The sequence below is a fragment of the Stylophora pistillata genome, chromosome 9 (assembly GCF_964205215.1).
Source record: "Stylophora pistillata chromosome 9, jaStyPist1.2, whole genome shotgun sequence".
Taxonomy (NCBI): domain Eukaryota; kingdom Metazoa; phylum Cnidaria; class Anthozoa; order Scleractinia; family Pocilloporidae; genus Stylophora; species Stylophora pistillata.
Window position 1 is genome coordinate 5,639,737 of NC_142527.1, and position 16,982 is coordinate 5,656,718.

Genomic DNA, 16,982 nt, shown 5'->3' on the forward strand with positions numbered 1-16,982 from the left:
TTGTTGAGCCACGCATGGATGACCGCGAAACAAAGGAAATGTTGAGCCGTGTTGAGCGAAAAGTTTGACCAGTTTCAAATTTGATTCAACAAGACTCAACACCTCTCAACAGGGTGTTCAAATGCGCTCAACTTGTTGAGCTCAACATGTTGAGAGCGTGTACATTGGACAAATCCAGTGCATTTGCACGGGGCTTTAGAAGCTTACAAAGTCACTATGTTCTAACGAAGGTAAGTTTCATCAAAACCGCAATTTTCAAGACAGCTCAACAGCATTTTGTATCATTTATACCTTCAATTTATTTTTCTTCAAAGATCCCAAACTCGCTCTAATAAAATAACGACCATATTAATTTAAAATAATTTAAATACATTTTCTACTTGGAAATAATCAAAGCAGTCATCTTTAAGGCTAACAAATTGTCCGTGAAGAAATCCGTAACTGAGAGCAAACATCACAGCTAAATTAGAGTAAATTCTGGAGTGGGGTGCACACAAACATTAAAACCAGATTCTCACAATAAAAACTTTGAAAGACCTTACAAAGGTAAGAACAACTTCGATACCGATCTACTAGCTCACTGATTATCAAGGCTTTGGCAAAGTTTACCGGATTTTTAGCTGCTTCAACGGAGAACTACAAATTCAATTCTATTGGGATACAAAATTTAATTTAAACCTGACCTTCTCAAATAACTTTAATGTCCGGGCTTTATAAATATACAATCGAAGTATTTATCCAAAAAAAAAAAAAGAATTAATTGAAACGTCCTCCACTATCACCTTGCCTTGTCTCTAGGAACGTAATTCTTGTTTTTTCGCTCAATTAAGCAAATTATTTCGGAAAAATGCTTATTGGATTGAGACCGGCCATCATACTAAATTATCTCATGTGTATCTTCTTTCTTTTCACTTAGTTCATCATTTTTTCCAACGTATATCCTTTCTTTACCCCTCATCCTACTCAGAAAAGAAAGCAAAAAGGAAACAACCCATGAGTAATTTCCCTATTGTATAAGAAATAAAAGCTAAACGAGAATTAAAATCGTTGAAGCTCACGGGGTCAAAATCAAAGGATAAGAGGCATGCCAAGATCTACCGTTTGCATGTTACATCACCGCTGGAAACCCAAAGGATTTCTTAATGATCTTGTGCAATAGCCACTTCAATAAATCCCAAAAGCTCTGCCCAGGAAAAAGGGGTTCCGTTAAAAAGCTACTCAGCAATAAGACTTCTCTAAAACTTGAACTTGGATTCTCTGAACTGTGCGTGTCGTTAAGTGTTCAAACTGTGCGTGTCGTTAAGTGTTCAAACTGTGCGTGTCGTTAAGTGTTCAGACTGTGCGTGACGTTAAGTGTTCAGATCCTCGACAGCAGCAAGAATGGCAACATTCACTTCCATTAGGTTCCTGCACAACGCTGCAAAGTTCTGGATTGGGCCTGACATGACAAGGGACCCCACGTTTTTCTCTGCTACATGTTTGCAATAGAAAGACACCAGACTGTCTAAGTTGTCCTCATCCGAAACGCCAAACGCTTCTCCCCCAAACTTCTCCCTGAACGCTCGCAGAAGATGAATGGAACGATCTATGTCTCTGCTAGAAAGTTGTTGCACGAGAGCCTGTACAGCGGAGTCTCTTGTCAGGGATTCACCTTCCAAGTAGTCCTTCACAAACGTGGTGTCTTCAGAGAGAGGGTGCTCGAGGACCGAGGACACCTCTCGGCGAATCTCGGTTACTTCCTGAGTTAGATCGTTTACCTAGAGATAGCGGGCATTTCAAGAGGGTAAATAAAAAGAAGAAAGAAAACAATAAAAACGGCAGCAACAACTAGAAAAACAGACTGAGGAAACTTGAACTACTTGCGCCGAGCGTTTCCTACACGCTACGTTATTGTAAATATATCCTGGCGAAGAATCCGAGCACGAAAGCGGGTATTGAGGAGTAATATATGGTGATTTGTATTAGAAACTTGGAGTAGAACCAATAGAAAGGGAAATGAGGAACTGAGGCTGGAAAAGTGGGAAACTTATCGAAAGAAATCGATGGTGATCTCTGGGTAAAGTTTTGTGCGGATAGACGCACAAAGAAGACTAACTTGGTCGGTCTTCGGATAAGGATTACATTTACTTATCACGAACGTGGCATGAAAGTAAAAAACCAGGGTCTCCCACAAGGAATCGAACGTCAGACATTTGGGTTTAAGGACTCGAAGCTCTAACAAAAAACAGGGTATTCACAGTCGAGCAAGGCAGAATTCCCAGTTTATAAGTGATACAACATACTGGAAAAGCAATGCGGAAAGAGTTGTGTACTTTAAATATCCTTATTCCGACATCTCTACAAAAATTCTCTTTATTAACTTTATCAATAGTTTCCCGTCACCGCACTTACCTCAGCCTGACGAGCGGCTTGCACCAGTGACTCCAGCAGCCGTACATAGGTGCTACAGAAGAGTAAAAACTGGAAGTGTGCTTTGTACAAGGAACGACACAACTGCACCTGTCTCACCTCCTGACTCTCCGGGTCAGGAGACAGGCGAGCTTCCGACTCCTCGTGATGCGAGCCAACAGATGACCGCTTCACCGCCAGCTTTACATCATCAAGACACTCGAGCGTGCGTTCGCTCTTTTGCATGTAGCTAGAAAAATGCGAATGCAGTTCCAACACGGCGAACTTATGCCTCTCCAGTAACTTGGTTCGATTCAGAGTTTCCGTATCGACGAAAACGAACGGACAGTCTCCACGCGACACTAGGAACTCCAAACAGTTTTGGAAGTGATGGGTTACATCTCGAAACTTGTCCTCGACCAGATAATTGCAGCACTCTTGTGTTAAACTGTAGAATTTTCGGCGTGTGCTTTTGTACAAGCAACAGAACAAGGAGAAAGTGTTGACGGCGGTAACCCCTAGATTGTCCTTTATAATGGAGCCCACGTGGGATGTCCACAACTTCTCCGGCTCTTCACGTGAGTCCCACGTGATCTCAGTCACGGCGAACAGTTTGTAAGAGTAGCTGGTTTCTGAAGCGCCAGGTAATGAATCCGAACTACAAAGAAACAGGAATAACTTCATTGTTCAAGAGAAAGTGTCATAAGATACAATTTTATAATTATTCTATCTTCAAATCCAAGAATTAAAATTATACTGAACAGTTTAAAAGGGCTTTTTCTTTTTCTCGACGAGATAAACTCTACAAATCGTTTCAATTTCATTCGACTATAAGTCATTGTTTCCTCGTTGGTCCGCTTTATTACCGATCAGCTGATATCCTCTTTGATAGTAGGCATCCATGCTAAATTATACAGAACATAAGCTATTTAACCCTTACAACCCCAAGAGTGGCTGGTTTCTACACTCCTATTACAGCATCAACCTTCATTCAAAAGTAAAGGTTATAAAAATTAAGGAAATAACCACTATTAGTATATACTAAAACAGTGGATATCGTTGAATACGCGCTCTGATTGGCTAGCCAAACTCCGAATATCCTTTGCTGTTTACCTCCGAGTAACTCGGGAAAAAATGGCGTCCCGATTTGCATCCTTGACTAGCGAAGAAATCACTCATATCAATTTTTGGTGGTGTATATTATCTCACTGTTTTAGTATATACTAAAACAACTATTCACCTCAGTGGAAGTTGTTAGCGGTGGATATTTACCTCGCCGCTTCGCGGGTCGGTAAATATCCACCACTAACCATCTCCACTTCGGTGAATAGTTGTTAAATATAGAGTGTTTCTGATTGTGAAACAAATTCTCCTTGTCAGCACCAGAGGAAATGTAAAGAAAACAGCTTGGAGACTATGCATGTCAGTCAAAGGGTGTAAAAGGTTAAGTGGTACAGCTCCTACATGAGCACGTCGTATTTACCTTTCTACAGATGGACTGCGGCTGTGTGTCCCTGGTTCAGGAGTCTTGGCGTCGTTGTCTATGACAACGACAGTGACATTGGCACATGACTCAGACGAGCTTTCTAAGACTGTCGAGTTGTCGGTTACTGCGGTCAGCGTACTACAAACTAACGAGCGACTCAACTAGAAAGAAAAAAGAAAGAAAAGATCGATCATAAGTGAATGGAAGAGAACTCTTACCTTGGTACTCTTTTACTTGGACAACTAAATTATTTGAGACTCGTGTGTAGGTAACTGGTTTATTGCAAACCGAGTAAAAATAAAAGTGAAATAAGCAGGAAAATAAAATATATTCAAAGACAAAAATTTTGGATTATTGGCACCTTTTAATTTATAATCGCACAAGGTGCTATCCAACCAGACGCTAGTTTAACGGAAGTGATGTAAATTTGCAGAAACAAGAAATACTTAATTTTGTCATTTGACGGATAACATCAGTTCCGTTCACTTAAAATTTGAGAGCCACTATTTATTCCATGTTATTTTTTCAATTCTTGATAAAAAGGAAATTATAAAAAAAAACAAAAAAAAAAAAAACAAAAAAAAAAAAAAAAAACAGACCACAAAACAAAACCAAAGAGCCAAAAGGTGCTATATATCTTGATCTTCATAGTTGATTAAACCTGAGAGCGACTCTGTAACGTAAATATTTCAGCGCATAAAATGTGCCCATCCCCTCCCCACAAAGTACCTCGTCCTCATCATCAGAGGAGTCGTGAGGGGTGAGATCCTGCTCACTTCCCGATAGACACTCTAGCGTCTGTAAATTGGACTTTAAGTCTCGATCCAGACTTCCGGTGTCCAAGCTGCAATACGACAAACGACGATCCTCGTAATCAGGGCCCCACATGACGTCTTCGGCCTCGTCGTCATACAGGAAGTCGAAATTCGTCAGAACGTTTATCTGAAAATAATCATGCGAACAATGTTAACAACAAATCCTCAATCATTTACCCTTCTAACAGCATATTCAACTACTAGTGAGGATGTGAACTTGCGTCTAAACAAATTCTTGGCATCAATACGTTCAGAGGCTTTTCAGATTTTACTTCCAAACGTTTAAGTAGATCAAAGTAAAGCCTGCCTTGAGCACTTCCCTACTCTTCTTTCTTTTCGCTTACCAAATACTCACGTTATCGACTTGTGACAAATTCAGGATTTAACTTCAAAAAACATAGAAACCAAAAAGCAAATCACTAATAAAAATGGAGGGAAACGTAATGGTCATATGGTTAGCGAAGCCCGAGTTAAAACTAAGAACAAGTCAGTGAATTTTTTGGCAAGATTGTAAGATTTTTTTCTCCTCACAGTATCTCTCTGCATCCCAAAGAATATATATCTTATTAACCAAGCGCGAGGGCCGTACTGGGAGAATATAGGCTCGAGTTCTTGACAGTACGGACCGAGCGAAGCGAGGTCCGTACAAAAAAGACCGAGGGCCGATATTCTTCCAGTACGGTCCCGAGCAAGCTTGGTTAATAGGAGATTTATTCTACGACTAAAGTTCGAAGGGACAGCAGTGCGTTATCATTCGGGACCACTCGGGACAGTGCCCGGTCCAATACTTAGAAAATATTGACCGTCAATAGAGCATTTTGGTTGGTTGATTTTAGTTATTGGCCCTCTGACTGCCCGAGTCGTGTAATAAAAATGGGTACCGATGAATTTTCAAGGAATATCTTTCATAAATGGCTGCCGGATTGATATTCTTTTGTTTAAATTCAAGTTAGCCTCACTAGCCTCGCTTGACATAATGCATTCTTTTGAATTTTGAACAAGAGAACGAGGCCAGAAAGGCTAATTTAAAATTTAAACAAAAGACAGGCAGCCATTTATAAAAGTGGTCAATAACGTAGTGCTGCTGCCAACTACAACTAATTAGCATTCCTTCAAGTAGGGGTGTAAGAACTTCTTGTAGTTTCATGTTACTGGAACCGAGAGTGGGCCTCTTGTGCTGGCTGTATCTTTTCTTATTAAACCATTATTGAACCATTATTAAACCATTATTGACCATCATTATTAAACCTTTTCTTATTAAACCATTATTGAACCATTATTAAACCATTATTTATTGTAGTTTCTTGTAGTAGGGGTGTAAGAAATTCTTGTAGTTTCATGTTACTGGAACCGAGAGTAGGCCTCTTGTACTGGCTGTATCTTTTCTTATTAAACCAAATATTGATCACGTACCTGTTGTGGTTCCAGTTCGTCCTTAGCTGTTTCATTAGTCAGACCTTCCACCAGGGAAGCCTCCTCAGATGACGGCTGCTGACCAGCCCCTTGTTTCTCCACAGCAAGATCACTGCTCGAACTGAATACAACTGATGGGCTTTGCTTTAATCCTACCGTGTGACCACAGGTCGTCAGCACGTTCACGAGCCGTTCACGTGTACGCCGCTACAATGATTTAAGACATAACAACGAGAACGTCACTCACTTAAAAGCTGTTCACGAGACGAGTAACTGCACAAGCAACTTCGTTCCTTTTCGATCCTCCATCTAGAGATGAGCGCCTCTCGAGCATAATAATTTTCAACATTCGTCACAAGCATATTTTTCAGCAGATTAACATCACAACCTCATTCAACCATTCGATTACCAACCTGAGAAAGATGCGGCTTTCTCCACACAGACATATCGACTGTTGCCACTGGCGAAAGGACCTTGTTCTCCTTACTAGAATCCACTTGGGGCTCTGGGGTACTCCGCCTTCCTATCACTGGTGTAGTAGAGAGGTCAAATGTAAAGTCCAGAGTCCTCCCTGGGAGGTCTTTTTTGATCATCATGGCCTCCGCTGACCAGGAGCTGTCATATGCGGTCCACACCGAGCTTGCGGGACGTAGAGGTGGTGTGTCAAGGTGGGAAGAGCGCGACACTGCCATCTTAAGAATGTCAAGAGATTCTTTCCACAAGTAACCCTACAGTGAAACGTAATCGCCAAAAAAATGGTCATAAAAGTTGAAAGCAGCTTTCTCAATTTTCAAGCTATTGCACTGTTTACTTCATAATACAACGGTGAAGACCTTGTGGCTGTTCATTTGTTGTTCCAGTCTTTTTCCACCAATAAGGACATTTACCTTAAGATACTTGGCTATTGTCTTGAGCGCATCATTCTGAAAGTGCCTCATGGATGGAGATGAGAAGTCCGCTAGTCGCATCACTGAACACAGCATGCCCAACACAACTTGATTGTAAGCTGGGGGACCACGCTCTAAGACCTGGTGAGAGACGGCGCGCGAATGACGGTATGAATTTCCAAAAGCATTTGTTTAAAAGAAGACAGAACGTTTTGGAATTTTTCAGGCAACTGTTTATGTACAACACTAACTGAATTTGCTTGAGCCATGCTCAAAGACCTGGTGAGAAAGAGCGCGAGAACGACGGTATGAATTTCTTGAGGTATTTGTTTCAGAGAGGAAAGAATGTTTTGGAATTTGTGAGGCAACTGTATATGGGGCAAAAACACAACACTAACTGAATTTGCTTGAGCCCCCAAAACCCATCGTGTACTGCTAAAAATTCCTATACAAACCTCTAGGAGAAAGGTGACGTGGGACCTAGTGAGGTGTCCATAGGAATCGTTGATGTATCTATAAACTGAATCCAGCCATGTAGATCGTGGTCTGTGGTAAGATTTCCCTATATACATCTCGAACAGTTTTCCTAAATGGGCGAGATTGCTCGAATTACCGCACACCTGAAAAATCAGTATATCTAATGAGCGACGAAGTTTCCTCTCGAAAGGATAGTCGTTATTTATCTTTGTGAACAGTATAATAATAATGAGGTGTGTACTCATATCATGGTCACAACTGATAACACTCCATTGCTAATTTCTTTTAGACTTCGTGAACTGACAGTGGTTTAATTTTCTTGAACAAAGACCGAAGTTACAGGCAGAAATACAGTCAACCTTTGCTTTTCTAGCACCCCCTTTCAAAGACACGCTGTCAACACAATGAACCGGACGATTAAAAAATCTTACTGCCTTCAGATCTATTTTTGTGAATGTAATTGAATAGTTTTCATAGCCATAGATTTACCCCTACAATTTTATCAAAATCAATTTACCTGTACTATATTTTGGGCGCATGTCTTGCTAAATTCATCGGGTTCGTCAAAATGTTCCAACATGTGTGGTAACAAAGCTAACACGTTAAGAGCAAAACCTGTGAAGAGACATAGTTTAAAGTTCACCCCTCACACGGAACGACCCTAAGAGTTTCACCTTGTCTCAAGTAGAAAAGCAGATATTATAAACATAACATTTTATTATTTATGAAACGAGTTTATCTCACCAGCAGCTTGGGACGGATCCACGAGACCCACGTTTGAGAAAACAGTAAGCTTAGCCAGCAGATGAAGAGAAGGTTCTGAAGTGGCTGCATTTGTTAGACCCTGAAATTAAATTTACGCAATAAGTAATACGCCATCCAATATTCTATCAGTATCTATCTTAAAATCAAACGAAGGGACAGAGAGAGACAATCCAGGCATTGGCTAGGATTTGTCGGTCACATCTATTTACTAGGGGAAAAATAATATCAAAACAAATCAAATGAAATCGAATGGAAAAATTAAAGTTGGCCATTTAGCATGGAACAGCATAATTCTTATCATGGTAGAATTTCATTCAAAGAGCGTGTATGAGGGATATCCTCAAAACATTATTTACTGAAAACTCCAATTGCTTCGAGATTATTAGTACAAGTTACCTTCAGCAGCAGTGCTTGCAGTCCTGGAAAATCGTTCCACTTAAGTCTGTGCAAAACTTTGTCGAGTTTGTCGCGAGAGTCGTGAAGACTTAAGTCCAGAATAGACAGCACCTGCAGAGTCACAAACAAAGAGAATGTAATGTAAAAGACTACATACACTAATTTTCAAACGCTGGTGAGTTTTGAAACTACGACAAAAAAACCTTCGCCTTCACTATGCCACCACAAGTCTTAACACAAAACTAGCGAGACACTTCGTTTTATCAAAACTCCATTTTTCTCACGCAAATAGTTGGATAATGCCATAAACTCCCTCAGGTTCAATCAACGATGAACGTCTTCCGACATGGTTTTACGCAGGGGGGAGGTGAGGGGTAGAAAAGGCAAGGCCAGGGGGCCATTTAACGTTCTCGGCCATACTGGTACATTAACAAAAAAACATCTCATAGCTCAGAACTGCTTGGCTAAATAAGTCAATTATGAAACATAATCACTTCACCGCGGAGTTTTGGACGAACAGTGCCACAAGCTACGTAGTGTGTGAATTGTTTCCTTTCTAATAGACTGACCTTGTTAAGTAAATGAATGGCCATTAGGAATTCATGTTCATAATCTGACTCCAGTAAAGAGACAGCGATCCAAAACACACGCGTAACCATGTCTGCCTGGCTCTGTGGATTGATAGCCTCTGATGGCGTCTTCAGACATTGTACACTAACACTAAATTAAACACGGAAAGAAATGGAAAACTGATATATCGGATAGGCGAGGAAAGGAACCCACAAAGCGTAAAATTATATCTTTTCGGTCGCTAAATCGCACATACATTGTATTTACACGGGAAGTTGTCAGAGTCAGGGGTTTCATTAAGGGGCCTGGGCCCCGGGCAAATTGACCGGTTGTGAGGACGGTTTTGCCCACCTGATTTGACGGTCTGGAGGAAAGTTTATCTTACAAAGAAGTTCAGTTCAAAGAGTTTTTCCCGCCTGTGAAAACCAGTTGCCCTCCTGCAGAAAACATTAATGAAGCCCCTGCAGAGTGTCTTTAAAAAACTGATCGTAACCTTTATCGGTTTACCAGCGTAATAAGCTTGGCCCAGATTTTGGGAGACTACAAGAGAGGATGTTCATCACAAACCAAAGGGAAAAAAAAAAAGAAGCTTTTGCGAGTGTTTTTCCAACATTTTAAGTTGGCTTTGGGTCGAATTAAACCGATACAACTGCCGCCAATCTCTTTTTTGAAGAAATAAAGAATTCGATTTAGTGTTTAAACCCCGTTATTCAGTGCTTCTGAGGACTAAAACATAATGAGTGTAAACGGTAAGATTAAGATTTTTACCTTCTCGCCCGAATGAGATTAGGGTCATCTCTACTGCCGTTACGACGTCCAAACTGACTGAACAAGGACGAATATCTCTTGAACTCACAACCGCTACTCAAGGAACGAATGTGCCCGCCATATCTAATACTAGTCAGCGGACTGATTGAACCGACGCTTGCACTTATTATATGAAGATTGTTTTCATCGACGCTATCTTCTTTTTCGTCTTCAAAGTGGAACCCAAGCCCTTGCTCCAGGTTACTTCTGTTCGAGTGATCTGTCATGGCCCAATCAGAAGCTGTTTCAAGGGTCAATAGGATCTCCATGACATAACCCTAAGAAGGTAGGTAAAAAGGGAAACAGTAACTTTGACTCACCCTTGATACGGCAGCTTCAGAAACTAATTCTTTCGGTGTCCCATTTACATTATCAACTCATTAGATAAAACCAAATGATCTTGTAATACCTCCTCAGGATGCTGCCCAACAGTTTGGTTAGAAACTCACGCCCCTTACTGTAATGTCTTCGCGTTGCGTTACGTTGTGTTGCATCACGAAGTGTTGCGTTACATTGTGTTGAGTTACGCAACGCTACGTTACGTTACGTTGCATTGCACTGTGTTGAGTTGTATGTGGTTCTTTACCAAGATAGTGCCCGTGACTCTGCAGTACTAATGGATACCGAACTGTCAGAGCAGCTTGACGAATTGCTCGGAGTAATCCACAATGGACCAAAGCCCCAACGAGGGAAAAACAAAATATACCAAGCTGCTTCATACCATGACAACCAGAATAAGCGCCGGAGGTAATAGGCTCTTTCTGCGCTCATAAGGCACTACTAATGTTAACGCAAAACAGTCAAATCCACAAACCTGAACGTCTTCACTGCCGTCACCAACAGACTCGACCAGCCTGGATAGGACATCAGAGAGCATGGACCAGGAGAGAGGGACCTTGAGAGCTCGGAACACCTGGAAGGACCTGCCAGCATAGTGCCTTGATGAGCAGGATGTGGCCCAGTGAAGGGCCACCTTGGCCATCGATTCCTGCACTTTGCTGCACAAGTCAGACGCCTGGAAAACTTGGACAACTGATGCAACAAATAATTCCAGTTGCTCAGCGCTTTTGATTTTGTATGATCGAGGAGTGATCTCTTCAAATGCCCAGAGAGGCTTACAGTCACTATCAAATGAAAGGAAATCAATTAGTAAGTCTGTAAGTGCGAGGATCGTTTTGTAGTAGTTAACTGGGGTTAAGAAGAAAGATGTTGAACAGTTGTCAACGGCACAAAAAAAAAGCTAATCAATCCACAATGAGGAAACGAACCCAAGAAAGTGCCGATTCCGTCCTCATATTTCTACCATTACGGCAACAGAGAACTAGACCCACAAATTGCTAGCATTTGCCACGTCGAAATGTTGTGTAAGGAGAGAGTAACAAATATGTTAAACGCATATGCACGGAGACACGATATTCTTTGAAGAAATTACAAGGAGCTCTTTCAGAAGTTAGAAACAGTTGCGGTATAAAGCTGTTCCCACCTGTTTGCTAGAAATTCAATGAGTTCTTGGATCTGCTCGACAAGTCTGTTGGCACTGTTTTCCTCGGGAGGTAATGTTATGTTCAGAGAGCTGCCGCCAGCAGCAGACCTATTTTGATACATACGTAAAATGGTAAACAAAATCCTCATTAAATCTGTACGCATTACTGCGAAAAGCGAGATAAAAATGAAGATGTTGGGGATGTGGACTAGGTTAAACTTCTATAGAGCAGAAAAGGGACAACAATTCCCAACCTGTCCTTGTATCTGACTAACACAACTTCGGCGCTCTCGTGAAATCAGTGAATCTTAAGCCAAACATTCCAATTCCAAATAAATTAATGCCGCTGTTCCAGGAATGCGGAACGTTCAATGGACCCGCCTTCAAACCGGCAGTGAGGACAGCCACAGATCGCATCGTAAGATTAGGGTGAAAGTTATACAGGTATTTGACAAATACAATTTCAATTTTCCGGTTGAAACTAACATCTGGATCAGCTGGCAGGAACCTTGTAAGACTACAGATTACCAAAGAAAGGGTCTTCCTTGGGGGTAGCCATTAATCTCCTGTGTAGTTCAACATTTACTGGCTTTATCTTCATCCCCCATTTTGAACGAGGGTCTAGACCACGAGAGCCCATCGCCCCATAACAGTTATTGCACGAAACTTACTCATAGAGGCTAGTGCCTGCACTAGCTGCATTACTCTGCACCGAAGAAACACCTTGCGTGTCACACTCTGCACCAGTCCCAGCGCCCGCACCAGGACCAGGCACACCCACAAAGTTACCAACATCCAGCGTCCACGAGGACTTCAACAAACCATGTTTACCAAGACCTTGTTCAGAAATGGTGACGAAGTTGAAGAGTGATTGCGCTAAAGAGACATGGTCGCCCCGGCACACTAGCACTATAATGAGATTAACCAGTAACCTCTTGCTGTGTTCGTAAACCAAGGCCTTGCCGTGATCCAAAGCTGTGGAAACACAAATGTTGGAAGTTTAAAAACATTGGTTCAGCAAATCAGTGTAACCCAACAAATGTAACAACAACCAAGAGGGGAAAACGATGCCTAGGGTTAGGGGAGATAAAAACCAATTATAATTGACGAACTTGAACTATAATTTTATAGGCTTACATTTTCAGGTTGCTCGACGGTTTGCTCGAAATGAGAGATTTTAGGCGCAACTTAATATCTATGGCCTAAAATTCAAATACCGTCTAGCCGATAAATATTCCAGTTTTCAATAAAAGTTTCTAGAACGTGATGAAATTGAGGGCAGGATTAACAAGTTTCTCCCTATAAGAACTTATGTTGCAGGGTTGACCAGTACGTATAGGTTCGATCGGTAAACTGGCCATCTGGAAAACTACAAGGTACAAGGTAGTTCTATAAAATCGCCAAGACTCACCAAGAAAAATGACATGCAACATAAGAGGCAGATGTTCTTCCCAATCAACAGAAGCTTGGTCAAGAACTAACTCAGCAAGTAACGTGAGAGCAAAGTTACATCTGAAAACAAGATGAAATAGTATGACTACGGTAAGACTAAATAAGATAATCATTGTTGATGAAACCAAATTATGCCCCTCACAGACGCTGTACGACGGTTTCTTCGGAAACTTATTCCTTTTATTCATTTTGAAAAAAGTCGGGCTTCAAGAATAGTTTCGACACAGACGTTGTAAAACCGAAACGTACCTGTACAGCGAAGCCACGAAAGATGCAAACGGCAGAATGTCAGGAAGAGGAGCAAAGAATTTCTCTCCTTCAGGGACTGGTAACGAAAGAGTCAAACCAGAATTAACAAGCCTGTGCGCCATAATCATCCACTCTTGTGCCCAGGCTCCCTCAGGTTTATCTTCCTCTTCGATCTGATCAACTTCTTCGGGCTCCGCCAGTGGTACATTCGAGTCCAGTGCATCTGGTGCAAGAGTGTTAAACGATTAATAGAAAAACATTTTGTGACTACTTTGTGAAAACTGATAGTGCGCTCAATTCCGAATGGACAATGGTCGTGGTAAGGCATAAGAGGGAGACGAAAGAACTGATGATCTTAACGAGAGCTCTGACATAAAATACGTAAAAACGGGAGATTCAAAGGAGACTTTTACCTAGTTTAATATATATGTAAATATATAGGCTTCTAGTCTTAAAAACCTCATAACAAGAATTAACCAAGGTAATGTTATCATAAACCCACCATTCTCCAAACTCCTAGGTAGAGAATCGCCTTTTTCTTTCTTTTCTTCCTTCCCATTGTGTCTCTCTTCTTTCGACTCCTTTCTCTCGTCTCTAGACACTTTTCTGGACTGTTCATCGTCTGTTTTTGTTTCTTCTTTTACAACTTTCGCTTGCGGCTTCGTTTCTTTCTGCGCCAGTGACCCACTCTCCTCTCCTGACGGACCCTCGATGACTGAGTCCCGACTACATGACGTCTTTTGCAGAGGACGGAAAAATGGCGCATCTTCGCATCGCTCAAACTGTGAGGCCACCGTTTCAGTGAGCTGCGAATAAGAAATGTGTTCTGTCAAGTTCTTGTTCAAAAGGTGCCAGGAATCATCATATCAAATTAGCAACGAGACGATAAACACTTTGTAGCTGGTAAAGCCCAACAGTTCTCTGATTCACGTCGAAAAGGAAAGTGGCGTTTTTTTTTTTTAGGAGGAAGAAAACCGGAGAACTCAGTGAAAAACCTGTGCAACAAGGAGATAATCAACCACCCATAAGAAATGGCAGGTATGGTGACCAAAACTGGGACACAGAGGTGGCATGGGAGCGCTGTCACAACCCTTGAACATGGCTCTCCTACCAGTAACCTTATGGGTTTGTTTTTATAGGCTATGGATATAATGGACCACGGATACAAAAGAAATTCTTTGTGTGCTATGTTTAGAAGGAACACTGCAGTTTGAATGAGCCTCGTTAGAGCACGAAAATGTATTGAGTCACCGTTTTGGACTCAACTAAGAATGCACCTACACAATTCAAACTTATTTCGTGAATAAGTTGATTATCAAACCTTGAGTTCCTCCATAAGTTCCTCGATAGTTTTCTGTTTGTTTGCACGTGCCACATACACTGCAAGCTTCTTTGCCTAAAAAAAAAAAGTTACACAAATTCAAAGAAAACATTAAACCAGATGATTCAACACCCTTAAACTGCGCAAAAGCCTCGAAATTAACTGTTTTAAAGTGTATTTTCATCTTGCGACTAAAATCAAAACCTTTGTTATCAAAACGACCACTTGCAAATGGAACAAAGGTAAAGATCACGAGGGGCCAGTGGGAAATCAAAGTGATAACAAGCAAACTACAAGGTCTGAGGTTCCATTTCGTAAGAGACCTCAGGTTTTTTTCCTTTCTCCTATGCTCATGTCAAGACAGGAAAAAAAACTCTCTTTGGCTTAAGATTTCATTTTTTTGTGTCCAAGATGAGATTCTTCGGATTAGTCTATAATTTTTTACTGTTTCAGTTCTGCCTTCGGATTGTTTTTCAAAGCTTGAGTGGCCATGGTTACCGTGGATGCAATGTAAATGATCACTCACGTGAATAAGAACTTCTGAGCTTCCAATAATACCAGCCAGAGCTATAAGATAACCCAGGATCTCGTGGATGTTATTCACCCATCGGCTGCACAGACTGCCCCAGGCCTCTTCGATCTCTTTAGAGAATACCTCATCATACTATTGAGGTAAAGCAAAGTGATGTAAGACAGTGTGAATTTAAACCCGACTAGGTCTGACTCAACTTGAGGTACTTAAAAGAAATCTTGCTTATTCTCTCACGTTTCTTTCTGAAACGAGGCTGCCAAAAACAAACGTGACTGACTCAGTAGCGGTGGAAATAAAGGGAGGATGCCCTAATTAGCCACGCGAGGGGCACCTATCTTATTCTCACGGGTTTACCCCTTATGCTCCACGAAAAACGCACAAAGCTCGCATTGTGCAAAGTAATAGATCCTCTGTTGAAATAGAGGGAAGGACTCACTACCTCGATCTTATTTTACGACGGAATTAAATTGTGCCAAGGTCCATGAAAGGAAAAACAACTTAATATTTATGCAAGCTCACTAGAATATCATAAATTTGCGTGTAAAGCCTCTTTTGCGCTGAGAAAAGCTACAAGCAGTAGCACTCACCTTAACAGTGATGTAAAACAGATTGTTAAGTACCAGCTGAGTAGCCTCGACTGACCCCCACCCCTCCCCCTCTAGTTTAACAGGCGACATCGCATCAGTTTGTTGTTCTTCTTCTTCCGTCTCTATGTTCAACTCAGGAGGAGTGGGAGAGGAGTTTGATAAGTCTACCAACTCGACATTCGCTAACCAAGGGAGCATGTACTGCATTATACACCGCTGACCTATTGAGGATGTCATCTCGAATCGCGCAGTCATCTCTGTCAAGAGGAAAAAGATCAACAAAAGTCTCTCATATGAACTTGTATTAACAACAAGCAGTATATTTGGAATTTTGGGGGTATATTTCTAAAGAAACTGTGGTACTGCGTCGGTGGGAGTTGATAAAGTAAATTGGCCACCGTAAAGAGTTACAAAGCTGACGTTTCGAGCGTTTCCTCTTCGTCAGAGCGAAAGACGAAGGGCAAACACTCGAAACGTCAGCTTTGTTACTCATCCTGAATTTTGACGATTATAGCGGAGCGTGAAGTGCGCAGCGCAGGAAAAAATAGAAAGGTTTATGCTTCGGCACCCTCATCGTAACGTTTACAGCAAACGGCAAAAGATTAACCTTCTTGCCGTCCTCTTTCAGTAGTTTAACCAATGGTTGTGAAGAAGAGATTTTTGGCTACGTTCCTACTGGGTCCACGTCCACGTTTCAAGAACGTCTGTGCTTTAGTTCCTGAAATGGATTGTCATTCTAGCGATGCTGCATTTAGTATTTATTAAAAGTCACTCCCATCCCTCATACTATAGTCACAACCAATCAAATAGAGGAAATAAAAAGAGAAAGATAACATAAGGTCCGATGAACATACCTTCAAACATATGGATTGTGATTTCCGGGTGAGCTGCGGCTAGCGCTTGAGACAATGTTCTCTGGCATTGTGAGTAGGAGCAGCGGAACGCGCATGATAAACTCGGTGTTGTAAACGGAAAGAAACGTCTAAGAGATAACGACCAAAGTCATTTCAATTCACGAAAAGAAAAAGTTAATTAAAAATTCTGAAGCTGCTATCTACATTACTTCTGCGTCATCGCTCAGCACGAGAGTTCTAATTGCACAATTACACTGCAATGGGGCTTTACCTTTCTAGAAGCTGAAGAAGTTGAGCCGCCTTTTCTCGAATGTCTAACGAAGAATCAGCAGTTTTGAACAAAACCACGTTCAGAATGGGAATCATTTCACAGGGATATTCACTGTTAAGAAACGGAGACAAAAAAAAATCATTAAAAAATAGGGACTGAAGTATAATCCACTGCGAAAGCAAGCGAAAAGAAATGAACTATCGAAACTCTAAAACGCTTTTGAAAGTAC

The 16,982-nt window shown here is 41.3% G+C and overlaps 1 protein-coding gene across 2 annotated transcripts in view; it reads right to left on the reverse strand.

Moving 5' to 3' along the window:
- Positions 1 to 274: 274 nt before the first annotated feature.
- The window catches only part of LOC111336472 (protein furry homolog-like), a 38,942-nt gene continuing 22,234 nt past the window's right edge, over positions 275 to 16,982 (reverse strand). For both annotated transcript variants that reach the window (XM_088732966.1, XM_022942574.2), the window contains exons 38-61: positions 16,754 to 16,864; positions 16,483 to 16,610; positions 15,629 to 15,885; positions 15,036 to 15,173; positions 14,510 to 14,584; positions 13,691 to 13,994; positions 13,189 to 13,411; positions 12,899 to 12,999; positions 12,159 to 12,462; positions 11,488 to 11,595; positions 10,819 to 11,128; positions 9,966 to 10,282; positions 9,197 to 9,347; positions 8,628 to 8,738; positions 8,211 to 8,310; positions 7,984 to 8,081; positions 7,445 to 7,609; positions 6,990 to 7,130; positions 6,516 to 6,830; positions 6,103 to 6,309; positions 4,604 to 4,816; positions 3,872 to 4,035; positions 2,392 to 3,046; positions 275 to 1,757 (exon numbers count right to left, since the gene is read on the reverse strand). In XM_088732966.1, the coding sequence (XP_088589092.1) occupies positions 1,350 to 1,757; positions 2,392 to 3,046; positions 3,872 to 4,035; positions 4,604 to 4,816; positions 6,103 to 6,309; positions 6,516 to 6,830; positions 6,990 to 7,130; positions 7,445 to 7,609; positions 7,984 to 8,081; positions 8,211 to 8,310; positions 8,628 to 8,738; positions 9,197 to 9,347; positions 9,966 to 10,282; positions 10,819 to 11,128; positions 11,488 to 11,595; positions 12,159 to 12,462; positions 12,899 to 12,999; positions 13,189 to 13,411; positions 13,691 to 13,994; positions 14,510 to 14,584; positions 15,036 to 15,173; positions 15,629 to 15,885; positions 16,483 to 16,610; positions 16,754 to 16,864 (5,104 nt within the window). In that variant the 3' untranslated portion in view covers positions 275 to 1,349. The remainder of the gene's footprint in view (positions 1,758 to 2,391; positions 3,047 to 3,871; positions 4,036 to 4,603; positions 4,817 to 6,102; positions 6,310 to 6,515; positions 6,831 to 6,989; positions 7,131 to 7,444; positions 7,610 to 7,983; positions 8,082 to 8,210; positions 8,311 to 8,627; positions 8,739 to 9,196; positions 9,348 to 9,965; positions 10,283 to 10,818; positions 11,129 to 11,487; positions 11,596 to 12,158; positions 12,463 to 12,898; positions 13,000 to 13,188; positions 13,412 to 13,690; positions 13,995 to 14,509; positions 14,585 to 15,035; positions 15,174 to 15,628; positions 15,886 to 16,482; positions 16,611 to 16,753; positions 16,865 to 16,982) is intronic.